Below are 18,512 nucleotides of genomic sequence, written 5' to 3'. Positions count from 1 at the left end.
CGTCCGATTTTAAAAAAAAAAATCCTTCAATTTAGATTGAAAACATATTTGGAGATGGTTTTTCCTTACATTTTGGTGTAACAGATAATAAGAGAGTTACCTTATGTCAAGGGACTTCTGAGACACCCTGTATATAGGATTGTAAAGTAGGATTTATTTTTAGAAGTAGGAAAAGTAAAACTAAACTGTGCTTGTAATCCAACATTGTTTCATCTCTAAATACCGTAAACACTGCCATTTAAATTTTTACATCTACTCTCATGTTTTAAAAGAAAATCATGAAATTAAGAATAAAACGAATTTCTGGAATGATCAACAGTATTCCAGTTATTCCGAAAATCAACACAAGATCCAAGGACAAATTTAATTCAGGATACTAAATTTAATAACGATGTTCTTGTTTCACAATCTTAATTCAAGCCTCCTTAGATATCTTATGTAATATTTATACTAAGGTATTACCTGATATAAATATGATTTCACCAAACTCTTCTCCATATACTGGCCATGGGGAATAGTGTCCATATACTTTTTCAGATCCATACTCAAAAACTCGAAAATTAAGTATAACTTAGATTCTTCCATTAGTACGTCTTCCAAGCTGAAAAATAGGTTAGTTCATTAGCTTTTTCGGAATTTAGAAAAAAAAATATATATAATAAAGATTCGTAATAAACAAATTAAAGTGTATGTCACAAATTGTTCGTTTTGATTATTTCAAACTACCTAACTGCATCTAAAACAACAGTCCCGAGTCTATGAGGAAATTTCAAGGATTGGTAGGTCGGTTTGGAATTTAGCGTCCCTTTTCAGTACACAGGCTATATGAAATATGGACCTACAATTTAACGTGAAATCCGAACCACATGAGCTCCCTCCAGGAATCAAACCTGGATCTCGCACACGAAGATGCGTACACTAACCGTATAGCCACGAGAAAGGTCTGAAATCTAAAGGAATTATCTACTGAAATAAGATACTATTGCTGACTTAGCAAAACAAAGCAAGCACACTACGAAGTAAATAATATTTCGTTATTAAACCTAATATTTCATTAACTTTAAGTTGTTAAGCCTTTAAAATCAAGTATGAAATGAAAAAATGTTCAATATAGATTAAAATATTTTATTGACATTTCAATCGTATCCCATATACTATTTATATATATATATATATATATATATATATATATATATATATATAAAATACCCACAGTAAAGAGAACATACATACATACAACATACACGAGGTGTGTTCAGAAAGAACCGAACTTTCAAAAAATATGATCTATGAACCTGTTCTCTACTTTGCTATCGCCGTGTAGTGGGATTCTCTCCATGGTTTTTAACGGGCAATATATCATCCTTATGTTATTGTGAAACTGCGAGCGATAGAGTCAAGTTTTATTCTGTACTTTGTGATATTCTCTATTATATACAAAGCACCCTGGACAAAATATTACGAAATATTCTAGGGTCCTTATGGAAATTGACCGAGCATAGCAATATGCTTGTAAATACCATAAATGTGAGTATTCTAAGTTATTTGTGACGTAAGACATACGACATACATATTAAGGCTGATAAGACGTGCATATTGATGCGGTATCATTTCATTACAGGTTGAACCATGGATCGAAGAACGGATGTGACCGAGTGGCAAAAGGGAGCCATTGACTGCGAGAAGTGGCGCAGTTCGTTTACGTGTCTAAATCCACGGTCAGTACTGCCCATACAGAGTGTAGGGGCCTTGTAGAAACCAATTCTCCTGGAGCAACAGTGGCAGGAAACTCATCAAGACCGAGCGCGACCGTAGACGTATGGGGAGATTAGAGACCTTCAAGCCCGGCAGGAAATGCTGTAGGATCCAATAGTCTCTGAGCAAACCCTGCAACGAGAACTGCATGAAATAGGTATATTCAATCGCATTACCAGGGTACGCCCCAGGCTGTCTGCTTTACAGAAGAAAAATCGCCTGTCGTGGGTGAGAGTACACCGCCACTGGTGGCGAAGCATCCTTTGGTTAGACGAATTTCGATTCTGCCTCTAATCGAATGATGGCCGTTCCAGGGTAATGCGGTGGGCCGGTGAAGCCTACAAAGCTGAATGTGCAAAAGGTTGTACATAAGGGGATGGTAGTGTCATGATGTGAGGGTGTATTTCGAGTGCTGATATGGGTCCCTTGACAGAGGTGCCCAACCGCATGAAGGCTGTGGATTATGTTTTCATTCTGGTGTTGTCACTTGTCCAGTTTCTGCGAGATTGTCACATCCCAGAGTCCCAGTATCAAGACTACAACTGCATCGTTCACCGAGGCAGGATTGTGCGGGAATGATTTGCTGAACATGAGGTGGACTTCTTATATCCCACTTGGTCCGAGGATTTACCTGATCTCACCGTTACCGAGTAAATTTCACATATATTGGAATGGGCTATGAAGAGGAGAAATCAACATCACCCACGTTAGTTGCTCTGCGCGACCAGTTGTTCCATGAATGAGCCAAACAGGACTTGAACGTAATCCACACTGACAGCACGCCACAGAAAATCAAAGCTGTAATCCGCGCCCGTGATGATGTAACACCCCATTGACCAATAAAGTACGCACTTTGTAATTTTTTTTGTCCGGAGTGCTTATAATTAAAAATAAATTGATCGCTGAGCAAAGCAAACCAATTTATTATTATAAAATATCTTGTGACAGCTTCGCCAACTAACCATTTTGCTTCCTCAGAATGTATCATCTGAACATAATGTTATAAGGTTTCAGCATTTCGAAGCAGAAGAAACCGTAGTTAAATAGACCGTATGTAAAACCCGTAGTTAAATAGACCGACAGTAAAATAGGTGAGAAAATAGATATCAGTAAATCGTCCTGTTATGATATCTTAGTCGAAAAACTGATTATAAAACGCGTTGCTGCAAAACTTGTTTCACTGTTGGTAACAAATAAACAAGAAGAAATACGAGTGGAAATCTGTGAATATCTTTTGAATCGTGCATACGAAGATTATACCTTCTTGAAAAACACCATAACAGATGACGAGACATGGGTTTATGGTTATGACGTTCAAACAAAGCCAAGTCCCGAAAAATTACATGTAATCGCTGAAACGTTAAAGTGATGGTGATAGTTTTCTCTGATTTTTGTGACTGTTTATTGTGAATATGTGCCACGTCGTCAAACCATCAACAAACAGTATTATTTAGAAGTGATGAGGCGTTTAGGGCAGGCTGTGAGGAAGAACCGAAAGCTTGGGAAAAGGAACATGGGTGCCGCATTATGACAATGTTTCTAAGCCACTCGCCACTCCTCATTAGAGAGTTCCTGGCGAAGAATAATACGATTGTTGTGTCCCAACTACCCTACTAACTTGATTTGGCACCTGCAGACTTCTTTGTATTTCCCAAATTGAAATTACCCTGAAAGATCGTAGTTTTCAACCAATAAGAGAAAAAAGTGCATTTCAGCAAAGACGCGCTAGGAACGATGTATTAATAATGGAGGGAACTATTTTGAAGGAGAAAATCTGAGTAACTTCCACAAACGGGAATACATCTAGAAAATTGTTTCTTTCTGGACAGACCTCATATATATTCGGAAACAACAACGTTTTGAGGGCGATCCCTCACACCAAGAAAAGGCAAAAACAAAGACCAACCTGGGTGTAGGAATGCTTCCTTTTGGCGCTACTGTTAGCCGAAAATTTATCGGAAAAATGCGAAAAGTTATAATTCGAAAACTAAATTCTGAATTGCACTTAGAAGAGAATATTCATTACTTTTAGTGGTAGATTTATTAATCAACAATTGGATGAGTTGCAGGGGAGTCGCAAGGGTAACCTTCTAAAAGAATTGGGACATTAGGTATTCTACTAAAAGTAGAAGAGAAGGATAAAGAATGTCTCCCATTCGTAATAGAACATATGAGATTCAAATGTTGGGTGGAGATAAGTCTTAATACTTAGTAGACTTTGGCTCAAAGAGGAGGTAACAGTACCACGCTCCTGCCGCCAGGATAGATAAGTTTTGTTATTAGAAGATAAATTTTGTCAACGACGTTTTAAATCTTAAATTTGGTGATATCAAATGGAGTGACCCGTGCAAGGTGATGTTTTGGGTCTGGTTTAATTATAAGAATAATTTATTATCAGTTCGCCCCCGACAGTCGAATCACTGCCAAGCTGTATTCTGAAAAACTGGAGCGGATATACGTCGCCCGTGGCTGTATAGTTAGCATATGCGCCTACGGCGTGGGAGATTAGGGTGGTGGAATGAAGGAAGTGGGGAAAAAACGGGAAAACCCACGCATACTGTGTTTGTCCATCACAAAGCTCTTTTGGCGCAAACAATATATGTTGAAATATGTAGTAGATTCTCTCGTTTCATACAACACACTTTAAAAGCGGCTATAACTGTTTAAAACAAGTTCTTTTTTTAAGGGAGAAAGATTTACACAATACCCAATGTAATCCCTGGTGGAGCACATAGCCTTGGAAAAAAGTTAGCGATACCTCAAGTCACATGAGATATTAGATTCGCTATTTTACATTTTCGGAGTTGGTGAACTAATGATGATTTCAAGGGGTGGTCTGGAGAGAAAATTCTATCCCTCTCAAAGCTAGAAACAATATCTCCGACCATGCTCAACGTGTATCAGCATTTTCTCAATATTATTTCCATTCTCTCTACATAGAAGTTGGTGGTGTAATCTATGAGTTCGTACTACTGCTGACAAAGGTGTGTCTTCACAATCGTGCAAGCGTAGTGCGTCACGTGCTCGGTAAGATGCATAGCAGGATCAAGAAATCTTCTTATCAGTACATTACGAAATTTCCAGTTGTATTTTTTCTAATAAATATGTATTCAAGAAAAGATACTTCTGAGATTGCAGTAAGATTGCTACAAAACACTACGAATTCAGCATGGTTAGGGAAGCACCGTATGCCTTCTATATTCAAGTAAATATTGTCAAGAATTGTCTAATTCATTCCATTTTTTGAAAAAGAAAACAATATGTTTGAAGTAGACAGTTTTAAACTTAAGATTGGTTAAAGACTGTTAAAAAAGCATATGAATGATTGAATACCTAGTGGAATAAAGATGTAGAAAAGAATACATCTTCCCTTAGAAAGAATATTTATTTTTGGAGTTTAACGTCCATTTACAGCTCCGAAGTTACATAAGACGTAAGATCCAAATTCCAAGTATTCTCAACGAGACCCAAACTCTATTCTCATGTCACAAGCCAAATGTTAACTACAAAGTAAATGATTCATTTGATGGTTTCCATTACAGAGTTCTCCACCCCTAGAGCCATATATTCTGAATTACTCGTACATTACACAGAGCAACTTCAAGTATTGTGTGAAAGGAGAGAAAATTAAGTACTGTAAATGTAAAAAGGTATCATTTAATCCTGTGACGGAATTCCTTCCTGAAAAATATTACACAATTCAAAACAGTTTGAAAATGGCTGCCATGTAAAGTAATTATATTTTAAGCTTGCTAGTCTCCATCAGTGCCGAAGATATTCATACAAAAAAAAAAAAAAAAAAATCTTATCAAAAGATTGGCTATGAAATATCTGTATTTTTGTTGTAACTGACAAACTACAAGATTTGCTAGTATAAACAATTATACAGGCATTGTACAATTTAATGTAGCAATAACCAATGTAGTGGCTGTCTCCTTACACTAGAAGTAGAATAATTGTTTTCGTTTTATTTATTTATTTAAAGAAAACATTACAACTATTCCACAAGTAATTATTTTAACATTTTACTTACTACATGATTATTCCTTTCTTCTCGGCAATATTAAAGAAAGAAAAAGACATATAATAAAGCCTGGCAAATTTGTTAAAATCTTTAACTAACCATTTTTCGTGTCTCGCGATCCTATTCTGATAATTACTAGAATCACATTAGTTCCATACTCCTCCTCCCCAAGAAAACAATAATACTGAAGAACTATTGGTGATAACACACACACCAGCTAAAACTTGAAAATGAAAGTTATTTTTATACAATACCCATTTTCAAGCTATGTATGTGTGTATAGATGATCACCCATAATTTTAAATAGTGGCTTTACTACATCATTTATTTTCGAAAGGATTAAGGTGAATACATACAAATCTTTAGAAACCAATATTCTGTAATTAAGTACCTGGCCAATGTTAAAGTCTTTCCAGCCTTTGAACAAAGTAGACGTAAACAAAGCGAAATGTACTACTCCGCGGCTCACACGTGCTTCGGCAGCGAAAGACGTGAACATTAAGATCGTCTGCTAGCTTCTGTTGTCGCATAATTTCCACAGTATAAGGATACGGTTGGTTGGTAAATAATTAACGCACTGATACTGACTACTGCTATGCTGGAAATATGTATGTTCATAAATCGTCATATAAACGAGATTGCCTCTGTTCCTGTTGTCCTCTTTTGTGTTTCATAACACGAGACGAAAATGAATTGTCAATCATCGTCGTCATGAAACTCTGCTCTCTATAATTTCAAATGAGCGGGGTCGGCGCGCAAACTCATACGCATGCGCAGTAAATACTATATGTCAAAGACTGGTGCGGTTGAAATAAAGCTGCATCTGTTGTTAAATATTATATATATTGCGTTTCTTATTACAAGATGCAGGATAAATACAGATATCTTTATTTGAAATTATTATTTTAGTATGGACTAGCAGCGTTCACCCCGCTTCGCTGCGGTCACCCCGGAACGCAATAAACTTTGTTACTTAGATAATTTTTACTTTTTCGCTTTCAAGTGATATGATAAAAACCATAGAAGATTGCAGTAAATCTTAACATTATATCGCCTGTCATTTATGTTAACCCGCCCCGCTTCGCTGCGGTCATCCCGGAAGTTTTCGCTTTCAAGTGATATGATAAAAACCATAGTAGATTGCAGTAAATGTTAACATTATATCGCCTGTCATTTATGTTAACCCGCCGAGTGACACGGTCATGCGGGTTGCATATAAATACGTTTATTTTTACCTATGATGAACTAACAAAGGATTTGTACGTTATGGACACTTGAATGGTCAATTATCTCAAGACACTGGTAATTAAAAATTAAAGTGATATGATAAAAACCATCTAGGGTCCAAATCCTAATAACCCCCCCAAAATAAAAGAAATTGGTTCAGCCGTATTAGCGTGATGAGGGAACAAAGGATTTGTGCGTTCTCTTTTATATATATAGATTATATTGCGGTAGGATATTAGTGCGGTGAAATCAACAACCAATCGCTGGTCATCGACCCACTGTTAGTCAGGTGGGTTTGTTTACATCTACTTTTGTCTAAGGCTGGAAAGGGATTAGCAACATGATTGGTTGCCGAAATGATCTCAGTGATCATCAGAATAGGAACCACAGGTCACGTATATTTGATAGTGGTTAATCTTTAAAAAAGACTTGTAGTTGTAACAATTAAAAATGCACTCTTATATGACTAATTATATATATTTTAAGAGGAACTGATGAAAGCACGTGCATATTTCAAACTTGCACCTTTTAAATTATTTTGAACCAATAATGAAACAGATCAATGAATGCGGTTTTGGATATGCCTTTCTCTATTGTTATTAAGTATTCTGCCCCTTGGCAGGTCGCAGAACTAACGAGTTTTTTAAATATACGGCTTTGGCTTGGAAATGTTTCTTCCAGGTTTCTCGATCTTCAGCTTTCCCTTTTAGCTTCCAATATTTTCTTCTATTTTTCAAATTATCGATGAGTTATGTAGTTCTTCCTACTTCTCGCTTTTCTTCTATCTTTCCCTCTATAGCAGTATAAAGACAATTTCTTCGCAAGAAGTGTCCAATCCAATTGGCCTTCCAGCCAAGGGTGCTGGCTAAAAGTGTACTCTTCTTTCCAACCAGTTTTAAAACAACTTCATTTCTTAATCTCTCAGTCCATTTTATTTTCTCAGTCTTCCTCCAACATCACATTTCGAAGCTTTCTAAAATTCCTTCTCTGATCCATACAGTCCAATACTTCATATATAGCACTAGACCAGCTTCTTCCTTAGTCCAATAATAAGCTTGCTGGTTAAAAGTGTTCTTTTCTTGTTGAATGCCTCCTTGGCTATGGCAATTCTTGACCATATCAGTTTGGTGATGTAAGCTTCTCTCATTAAAATACTTCCCAGATATTTGAATTGGTCTACCTCGTCAAGTTCTCTTTCTTCTACTTTGAGACGTAAGAGTGTGTTTCCACAGAATATTCTCGTAAGTTTCGAGTTTTCGACGTTTATGTCCATTCCATATTGTTTCGCAGTTTCAACTATTTTGTCCATCTCCTGTGGTCCTTCTTCGGATCTACCTATAATAACCATATCATCTGCATACCTGACATTGTTAATGATTTGGCCTCCAATCTCTAAATCTCCAATTCCAATTAATGTTTCCTTCATTAAGCGTTCACTGTAAATTTTGAATAATTGTGGTGACATACTACATCCTTGTCTAACTCATCTTCCAATGTCCATGCTATTGTGTTTTCCTTGATTCAAGCACAACTTCACTCGCTGAGGCCGCGGTGGCTCAGTGGCGGAGTGTTCATCTCTGGTACGTGGGATTCCTGGTTCGATCCCAGCTCGCGCCAAGTGGACTTTGTGGTGGACAAACATCGTGTGTGTTGATTTTCTCGGAGTTCTCCCGTTTCCTAAAGTTTTTTCATTCCACCATTTCATTCATTTCTCATCACAGTCTCCCTTAGCCTATGGTCACACTGGATCCGACTTTCACCGATTTTTTAGTCTGTCACTCTGACGACATCGGTGAAATAAACAAATGCATTGAGAGAAGTGTACGTGGTCAGACTGGCGCCGACATGGTCTGGCGACTACGGCCGACTTCTACCGATCACCGATCGGAAACAAATTTTTTGTTTTTGTCGTCAGACTACGCCAGACTAGCGGGTGGCTTACAACTCATCGCAAGTATTGAGACTCCCAATTTACAAGTTACAACAAGCCGTTCTTCCGCTGATATACATTTTCGAAAATTACTTTGCTTCTCTATGCGTCCTCGGATCTTCTGTAAGATGTGCCAAAATGTATCCTGTTTCATTCTGAAGTACTGAAAAACCCTTCTGTGGCTGCCCCACTAACTTTGGAAATAGCGTGTGAAACTCGCCACATTTCTCTCTTTCTTGAAAAATAGTATTCATATATTCGCTCCTATCTTTCTCTAAAAGTAATATTTTCAACACAGAATTTTCTAATAGCAGCAATTCCTCGTCCATACTGCATCCCACAAGAAGACAAACTGACGACGGATCGGTTGCAGTGTGACCAAGCAGTCGGCAGACGAGATCGGCCGACCAGTCGGCCGTAATCGCCAGAGTGAAAAATCGGATGCACTGTGACCGTAGGCTTATCCCACACGGAATAATCGTGGGACGTAAAACACAAAGATTTTTTTTTCTTCATCTCAACTTTATTCGTTATCCTATGTATAGAGTGCAAATGAGTCGTTGGTCTCTCCAGTTGACACAGACTTCTTTAAGTATTTTCAGCTTTTTGCCAATCGATAAAGTACAAACATTTCTCTTCCCTTCCAATAACTTATTCTGACGTCATTTTCAGCAACCCAGAATCAGAATTGATCCTCCTCTAACATATTTTCTTTTTACTTTCCAGCCGCTAGTTCAGTATGCGCGCAATAATCTTTCCAGTGTGAAAAATAACGCTATGGTTGTGATCATTGCATTTCTTTGCCTACTTTTCCTTAGGTAATGATGCCTTTATCTACAACTAGATTCATATCTGAAACAATTAAGAAAAGCAATGCAGGGAAACAACATTTGAAACCAGGGGCGGACTGACAACCATAGGGCCCACCTGCTAAACTGAAATGCTGAAATGAGGGCCCACTGTATAAAAATGTAAAAAATTACTTAGTATTCTTCATATGTATTACATATAAAAGTCCATCTTCGAACCCATAAATAGTACCCCATATATTCATACAAAAGCAAAACATTAATTACAAAAGATCTGAAGTAGGAACATTTTAATAGTAACTCATACAGTGTGTAATTGGCATTATAGTTTTTTATTGTAAACACACACAATATCGGAATTGGTGCTTTCAGTTATTTATATAGTGCTATTGTTTTTTTATGTAATGAATTTAAACCATTTATTTAAACAAATGTCATGTTTTAGAAAACAAAATATATACATGTGCAATAAGTAAAAACTAATATCAAGTCAACTTTAAAACGCTAAATAATTAAAGCACTGACAGAAATAATGTAAGTTTCTTTCCTCATAAATCAGTTTTAATATCAAATTGGTTGAAATTTTCTACTGAATTGCATACTGTAACCTAATATAATATAATATTAATATGAATGCCAGAAATGTATCCTAATATTATCTTCATTATCGCCCAGTTACACTCACAATTTCAAATATCTACCTAATTCTTTGGAGTTAGATACAAGATCGTCAATCACTTTGTCGTAATCAAACGTATATGATCTTTCTATGTATAAAAGAATAGTCTTCCAACAAATCTTTTCCAAGCGATGAACGCAACCGATTTTTGATCACTTTCATAATCGAGAAAATTCTTTCACATGATACTTGGGTACATGATAGAGTTTGAACATACTTATACGCTTTATACAACGACGGATATAATGGACCATAAAGATTTAATTCGTGAAGCAGGTGCACTGCCCAAACTAGACACACTTTACACTGTCTTGCAGGTTTGTATTTCCATTCATCTTCCTCCTCACTCTCAGTGTCATTATCTTCTTTCTCTTCATTTTTTTCTTTTTCACTACTATGAGCATATTGCTCGCTGCCATGCTCATTTCTTAAAATATCCTGCTTTTTACATATTGGTGGATTATAGTCCCTATAATGACGAGCAAATTGGAGCAGTTCCTCTTGAATTTGTTCTCTTTCCACTTTGCAATAATGTGGTAGAGTATTGAGAGCTGAATCAGGTAGGTTCTTCTAAAGTACTTATCTCATGAAAACGGGTAGGATCCAGCCATGCAATGTCCTTCATGAGACTGTCATTGCAGATAAACCGAGAATGTAATTGCTCAATTGGAGTATCGAAAATAACATTGCAAACGTTTATCTGAAACACTTTTGATGGAGAATCTAAAATTCTTGCCTCATCATGGGAAAGCTCGTCTGCTTGAAGAGTTACTACTGGTATTCTCTTTGCGAGGAAAGAAGTTTCTACTGCAACATCGTATCCTGCATCCTTCAATTGTCTTTCAAGTCCTTTGCAAACTCCATAGCTTTAGTTTCAATAGAACAAAACACGTTCCGTTTTTGCTTTAAGTCTGATTGAAACGTACAAATCATTTTTGTAGCCGTTAGATAATCCAAACCTGATTTTTGCAAACACTGCGAAGGAGGTGTACATAGGTGAAAAAGTTGGCTGAAAACAAAAGCCACAAGAATGTTTTCAAATTTACACCAGTTCTGAACCAAACATTTGGCTTTAAATATGACTTCTGATTGAAAATTACTCATACTTGCAATAGTGAGTAGACATTGAAGCAGCGTCATGAACCTCTTCCGATCTTGCAAAGGTGTCGAAAAATCATCAAAGATACTCTTTAGAGCTCGATCTTTACTCCACCACCTTGTCAGATTTATTTTTTGTAATCGGCGAAGTAGCTGTCTACCACTTGAGTTTTCTTCATTGTACTTAATCCACACTTGCATTCTCTTATATGAATCGCAGATGAAAGTAACTGTCATTTGAAGTACCGTAAACGCGGGCTACTTGGACCCAATTTTACAATAAATTCGTTCTTTCGGCCTGTTTTCATCCACGAAAACTCCAAAGTTATTGTCATAAACCATATTAAGTGGAACTACAGGTTTTATTGTACATATCCAGGACAGTTTTAGTTACATATATTGAAAACAAAACACAGGCGATTATTGTAAAAAATGGGTCCAAGTAAGACTCACGTTCGGGCTACTTGAACCCACCCCCATATTTTCCTACAGAAAACCACTGAAATCTGCTCTGAGACTAAGTAGGACGTAGGTGTTCCAAGAACAACACTTTTTATTTACTGCAAACCACAAAGGGAACATATTAAGAGGTACTATGAAATATAATGACTGTAATAGCTGATTACGTTTTCTTCTACAGCTGCACGAGCCCTATCTATATTAGCAGCGAATCTAGTCGTTGACTGGAGGTGCAGTTTCTAAAATAACTTCACCCAATCTTGACTGGGAAGATTGTCTTAGAAAGCAATGACAGTTCTCCCATGCATGGCTAAATAGGACTTCACAATAAATCTGAAATCAAGTTAATTAACGAGGAATCCGAAATCACAAACTTCATCAAGATGACTAGCGAAGGCTAATTCTTCTTCTTCAGTGAACACTTTCAGATGGTCCGGATTCTGCCTTGACCTATTCTTTAATCTTCTTTCTATGGTGGAACGACTTATCTTGAAGTGAGCTTCTGTTTCTTTTCGCGACATTTTCCCCGAAGTGAATTGCTGGTAAACATTCTTCAAGCTGTTATGAAAAATCAGCATATTTTCGACCTGCAGGCAATCTTTTATATTGATGTACCATTTTGTACCGGTATCCTTAAGGAAACAATGAAAAGTCCTTACTTGTGTGACACGTTACAACAGACCTTTATTTTTCATTGATAAAGATAACAAAGGATGGGGTAGGATAAAGATAACAAAAGATGTGGGACAAAATATCCATGTTTTCCAGGTCATATGTACACACTTCATATACTGTATAATGCAATTACGCACACATCTTATTGTATATGAGAAAGTTTACCATGTCAGTTTCATTAACCTATATGTAACTACTTATGTGTTTACTTAGCATTGGTTCCACTTACTTGCAAATAGTGTCCACACATAAAAGTTTGGCGCTCAATAAATACACTCTTTTCGTCAACGACCTTTCTCACCAATGCTGCTCAATCGTAGCCTACCACAGAACTAGTTTCAATGTGTGTACGCCTGCATTATGATCCCATCTAACGGATCTAACTCTGAACTCACTCATTATTGCATTGCATATGGGACTTTAAACGAGTTTTTGGTATGGGTCCAAGTAGCCCCTTAAGGGTCCAAGTAGCCCGCATTTACGGTAACTCAAGAAAGTCTTTTGCGACTTTGCATCATTCTGTTGCATTTATCATTACCAAATTTAGAACATGCGCGAGACAATGCACATACTGAACATTCGGATTAAGTTTGAGCTGTGCTTGGACACCGTTATACTGGCCACTCATGTTAGCTGCACCATCAAAAGAACAGCCTACAATATGCGACGTTGACAGTTTCAGACACCTTAGACAGAAAAACAAAAAAATACCTGGCAACTGTACTGCAGTACTCAAATGAATCACATCACGCTCATTTGTTTCTTGGGGCTTCACAGATTCAAATAGTCTACGTTGTTTTGGGTCAGATGCAGCTTTTTGTAAATCACATCTTCGTTTGTATTCTTGCTTTTTAGTACCACTTTTATATTTTCTCTTTACAGTAATCTTACAATCACTCCTACCATCCATACTGACACAACCACATCTGTCTTCCACGACAAACGACACGTAACTGATGTTCCAATAATTGAATTGCTGCTATCGGATTTCCTCTTCGATGTAACATACAAATAAAACACGAGCCGAGGGAAGCAACTTCATAGTAATTGTTTGAGGTTTGTATAAAACAATCGTTGATAGTGGCGACTAATTTATTTTCGCTTTACCGCACAAAAAAAAAAAAAAAAAAAAAAAAAATGATCCGATTTCTTTCTTCGAAGCTTGGTCTGGGGACAATGCAGTTCAAAAGCGTTCCGGCTCCACCTCCACTTTCTACAATAACAATATCTACGAAACTATTGTTTCTTTAAAACATCGCAACTCGCCGGCTTGTAAAAGGACCGGAGTAGGCAATGGTATCCAAATCCAATAACAGCCTGAAATCTACTGTGTTTCATATATTAAAAAAAGTAGTAGTTAACGTGCTCGTTTTTAACAGCTGCTGTATCACAAACCCCGCTGTTTTAGGGCCTGATTGTCTCATAGATGGAACCTTTTCAAGTCGATAAACGTGAAGAAGAATAAGGTCTGTTCATGAAAGTTTAACCTTACGTCTTTTTTATGCAAAACATAAGTTTGCGGGAGTTACCCTCCCATATTTTTGATGCTGGTAGGTTTAATTGAGCACATCTTTTTAAAATTGGTGGAGGGGGCTCACCCTGTATTTGCAGGGTAGCAGGGTGGGCCAGTCCGCCCCTGTTTCAAACACTGTCTTGAAGTCGCTCTCCTTAAAAGCTGAAAATGTACTCGGTATCTTCTTCCTCTAGTACAATCATTTCTGAACACTCGCTTTATCCAAATTATTTAATTAAAAGAACAAAAATCGTTTCTAGCTAGGTATGTTAAATCTATACCTTAATATTCTGGTTAGAAAATAAGTTATTCTTCCATTAAACGAATAAAAAAAAGTTTTGCTTACCACACAATGTTTGGATGCTGAAGTTCTTTCAGCAATGAAATTTCTCTAATAGCAGTTGAAGGAATCCCTTCCTCTTCATTCTCCAGACGAATTTTCTTCATGGCAACAATTTGACCTGTCTTCTTATTTCTTCCTTTATACACTACACCATACGTACCTAGAAAAGAAACAAAGAATTTGTACGTGGGTGTTGCCAGAAACAGTCTGTGAGACTCGAAAATAATCAAGATGTTATCATGACGTTAAAGACTGAAGATATTAAGAATGAGATTTAGATGAATTGTGACAATATATGTGTTTAATATTGTAAAGACAATTGTATTAAGAATAAGTGAAGAGATCACATACCAAGATTAAATGTTTAAAATGGTTACTTATTGTGATTCATATACTTGCTGTTTACTCCAGAAATACTGTTCTCAATAGTCTATTAAGAAACTATAAAATTTCAATGTATATATATATATATATATATATATATATATATATATATATATATATATATATATATATATATATATATATATATATATATATATATATATATATATCGAAAAATTCGATGACCGAACTTTAGAAGATGATTACATTAAATAAAAGAACCGAAGTCATAATAAACATGGGTCAAAAACTGCACCCTTTCAGTTATGAACTCCCGAAAACTACGGAAAAACTTTAAAGCTCCATAGCTCAAGGACTATGAGACCGGGTCAAGTTATCACACAAGAACTAATATGTACTCGATCTAAATATCCATGTTTCATAATCCTCCAGTATCGGTGCTACGAATTGTATACAGAAAGTTGGGATACGGGGAGATACTTAACTACTAATTAAAAATAAATAACAGTAGTCAAGTAAATTCTCATTCATTGGCACTGCTAATTCCTTTTCATGTAGCAATATTTTCATGAGTTATGCAACCACACACGGCATACTTTATCTACAAAGAAAAGTTTTTGATGATAAAGTGGACTCAAAATTTCGATAGTAAAATATAACGTTTCTAAGAACATTTATTAACTAGCTCCTGGTTAAGAATAAAACAAAAAGTACGCCATATTTTGGAGTTCGGCTCTCACCTGAATCTGGAAATACTTACGATCGTAATTGTTTCTTACGATCGAATGATTGCAATCTGATTCGTTGTTAAGAGATATAAATATATGATAAACAGAATCATCTTATTCAACTGGCAAAGAATTGAACCCATGTCTTACATTTGTCAACGGTCTCGCTACAACTGAATTACCAGAAAAATATTCTTTACGTAGTGCTTAATGGGATTGTGTGAAACCTAATTATTTTATAACGAAGCTTTTTAAAAATTTACAATAGACATCTTTATCAAAATGCCTTCAAGAAAACTGGTTAACTCTGCAAAATGTTAGAGCTGTTAGGTTAACGGAAATTTATGTAGTAGTAAACATAAGAAAGTGACCATACCCTGGCAGTCCACTCAAAATACAGACGACTATGGTTCAGTTTCAGCGTGTTACCTGCCTTGTACGCTGCGAATATATCATCATATGAAACCGGATTACTTCCAAGATGATCCTGTCAACTGTAATATCGCAGAGGCTACTACCAAGAAGTTCAACGATTGGGTTGGTTCACTCATAGTTTTGATCAATAGTGTTACCCGCGAAACGAGACAATATTCATGACAAAACAGAGCTCTTACAATAGGTACTTCTGAGATGAAAGATGACTTCAACGACATACCTCCGATATTGTAGTCAGTATCCTTTATATATATATATATATATATATTGTTATTTTATTTATTTATTTATTTTTAAAGAAGGGCGCAGTTAAAGTTGTTAATGATCATCAAAATTATTACATTCTACTTATACACTTACCATTCTTCCTACTTCACATCACTCTTCTAGATTTATATTCAGTCATCTAACTTTTAAAAAAATAAACGATCAATAAGAACAAGTTTAGTAAATAATAATACAAATTTGCATAATGTTTAGTTATCACTTTCATCCTTAAAAAGCATTGACGAGTCTATGAAACAATAATAAATGTAGCCGCGGATGGCAGCGTGGTCCTATAATTGAACTTTTTTTGATGCAGAATAGTGCCGTGGGGAAGGCCTATATTGTGAGAGTTACTTGCATTTTAATCTGTGCCACCGATACACAATACTTAGACTTGTTATACATATATATATATATATATATATATATATATATATATATATATATATATATATATATGAAAAGGGCTTGACAAATCCACTCACCTGCTCCACAAGCAGTGGCGAGTACTTTTTTACATTTGGGGAATGAAATCCGATGAATCAGAAACGTGAATTTAACACGTTAGCTGCCATGTGGGTCCGATCGGACCTACTGGAGTGATCTAAGAAAATGTTCTTGTAGGTCGGATCGGACCCACAATTTCTAATTCGTCGAATTGACGTTAGAGTACTTGTATTGTAAAATCCTGTCTCTACTGTTAATGAACTGTAGTGTTTTTATTACACATGTAGGTTTTGGTCTTTGATATTGATTATTAACGCCGCTAGGAGCGCTAAATACCAAGTATTAAGCATTTGTTGCTTTTGTAGACCCGATCGGACCTATGTTTTGCTTTTTCAATGACATGTTAAAAAGTTTAACAATGGATTCATTATTTATTCTAATTTATTTTCACAAGATGTCAGTGTCCCTGTCATTTGCTGAATTTTCAGAAAAGTCTAGATCACTACACTGCTATTACTAATGAGATCGAGTTCTGCGCATATTTCTTCGTTTCTCATTGCACAAAAATATTACTTATTAGCACTAAAAGCAAGATGAATATATCCACACTTCTCACTTTTGCACATGTAGTAATAAACAAATAACTTTCTAACAGAGTTGCCAGTTCAACTGTAATTTATCCCCTTGCCCATAAACAAAATATACACACGTGGGTCCGATCGGAACCCCAACTTTTATGCACGCGGATTCAATGCCTTGTCTTAGATTATGTTTCAATATTAATATTATGTTTAAAAAATATGAACAAAACAAGAATAATGTAAGTAAGTACGCTTGGCACTCTACCGGTGAACAACAAAATTCACCATTGGCAGCTAACGTGTTAAGAATAAATAGCAGATGTCACTATTTTTATTTGTACGAGACATACCAATAAACAAATTAGTCCATGTATTGATATGTTTACTGTGTCGCAATTTTTTTTTTTTTTCTATATAAACACGGTGACAGCAAAATGCTCTGGTTAGTAGGTTTTTGGCTGACAAGCACTTACAAGCAAGATTTTTCAAGCCCTGTATATGGATGTTATGTTAAAACTATTATTTATATATATATATATATATATATATATATATATATATATATATATATATAAATAATCAGTTGCACCATTTCAAAGTTCCATATAATATATTTTCGTACAAATAAAAATATTTTAAAACAAAGTAACTTCAGCACGCAAATAAAACTTCAAGTTCAACATTAGAAAGTAAAACGATTTTTAAAGAAATCATCATCTTTCTCCATTCGCTGCGTATTCTTTGTGATTTAGTGTATTTTTCTTTCGACAGTTAACAACTAAATCTACAGGACCTTGCTATAGCCGCGCTCGTTTTAATTTGGAACAATCAAACATAGGAAGTATTCAAATTTATTAGTTCTTGATGTAGACTATTATTTTGGCATTAAGCAGGTGTAGGTTACGTCATTATGAAATTATTTTTTTCTGACATACTATCAATCCTTAATGTCATTCTCTTGCATAGTTTTACTTAAAAAAGAAAAAAAAATCACATAGTATGGAGTCAATCCACCGATTTTGGGTTATACCATTTTCGTATTTTCCATATAGTTTATCACTCGAACAATTTATCACTGAATGGGATTCTACCCATGCTAGTTCATGTAGTAGGACTATGAGTGAAGTGTGCAGTTGGAGTTTTCATAAAGCTATTTTCCAAAGTATTACTCCAGATATATGCAAATCCGTGTTTAAA

General features: G+C 35.8%; 1 protein-coding gene across 2 annotated transcripts in view; it reads right to left on the bottom strand.

Moving 5' to 3' along the window:
• Cdk1 (Cyclin-dependent kinase 1) overlaps positions 1-18,512 on the bottom strand; it is a 69,324-nt gene that overhangs the window by 33,387 nt on the left and 17,425 nt on the right. For both annotated transcript variants that reach the window (XM_081771631.1, XM_081771620.1), the window contains exons 3-4: positions 14,516-14,672; positions 463-601 (exon numbers count right to left, since the gene is read on the bottom strand). In XM_081771631.1, the coding sequence (XP_081627757.1) occupies positions 463-601; positions 14,516-14,672 (296 nt within the window). The remainder of the gene's footprint in view (positions 1-462; positions 602-14,515; positions 14,673-18,512) is intronic.

The sequence above is a fragment of the Thermobia domestica genome, chromosome 1 (assembly GCF_964235325.1).
Source record: "Thermobia domestica chromosome 1, izTheDome1.hap1.1, whole genome shotgun sequence".
NCBI lineage: Eukaryota > Metazoa > Arthropoda > Insecta > Zygentoma > Lepismatidae > Thermobia > Thermobia domestica.
The sequence above is the reverse complement of the archived record's forward strand: the minus strand, read 5'-3'. Positions and strand labels throughout refer to the sequence as shown.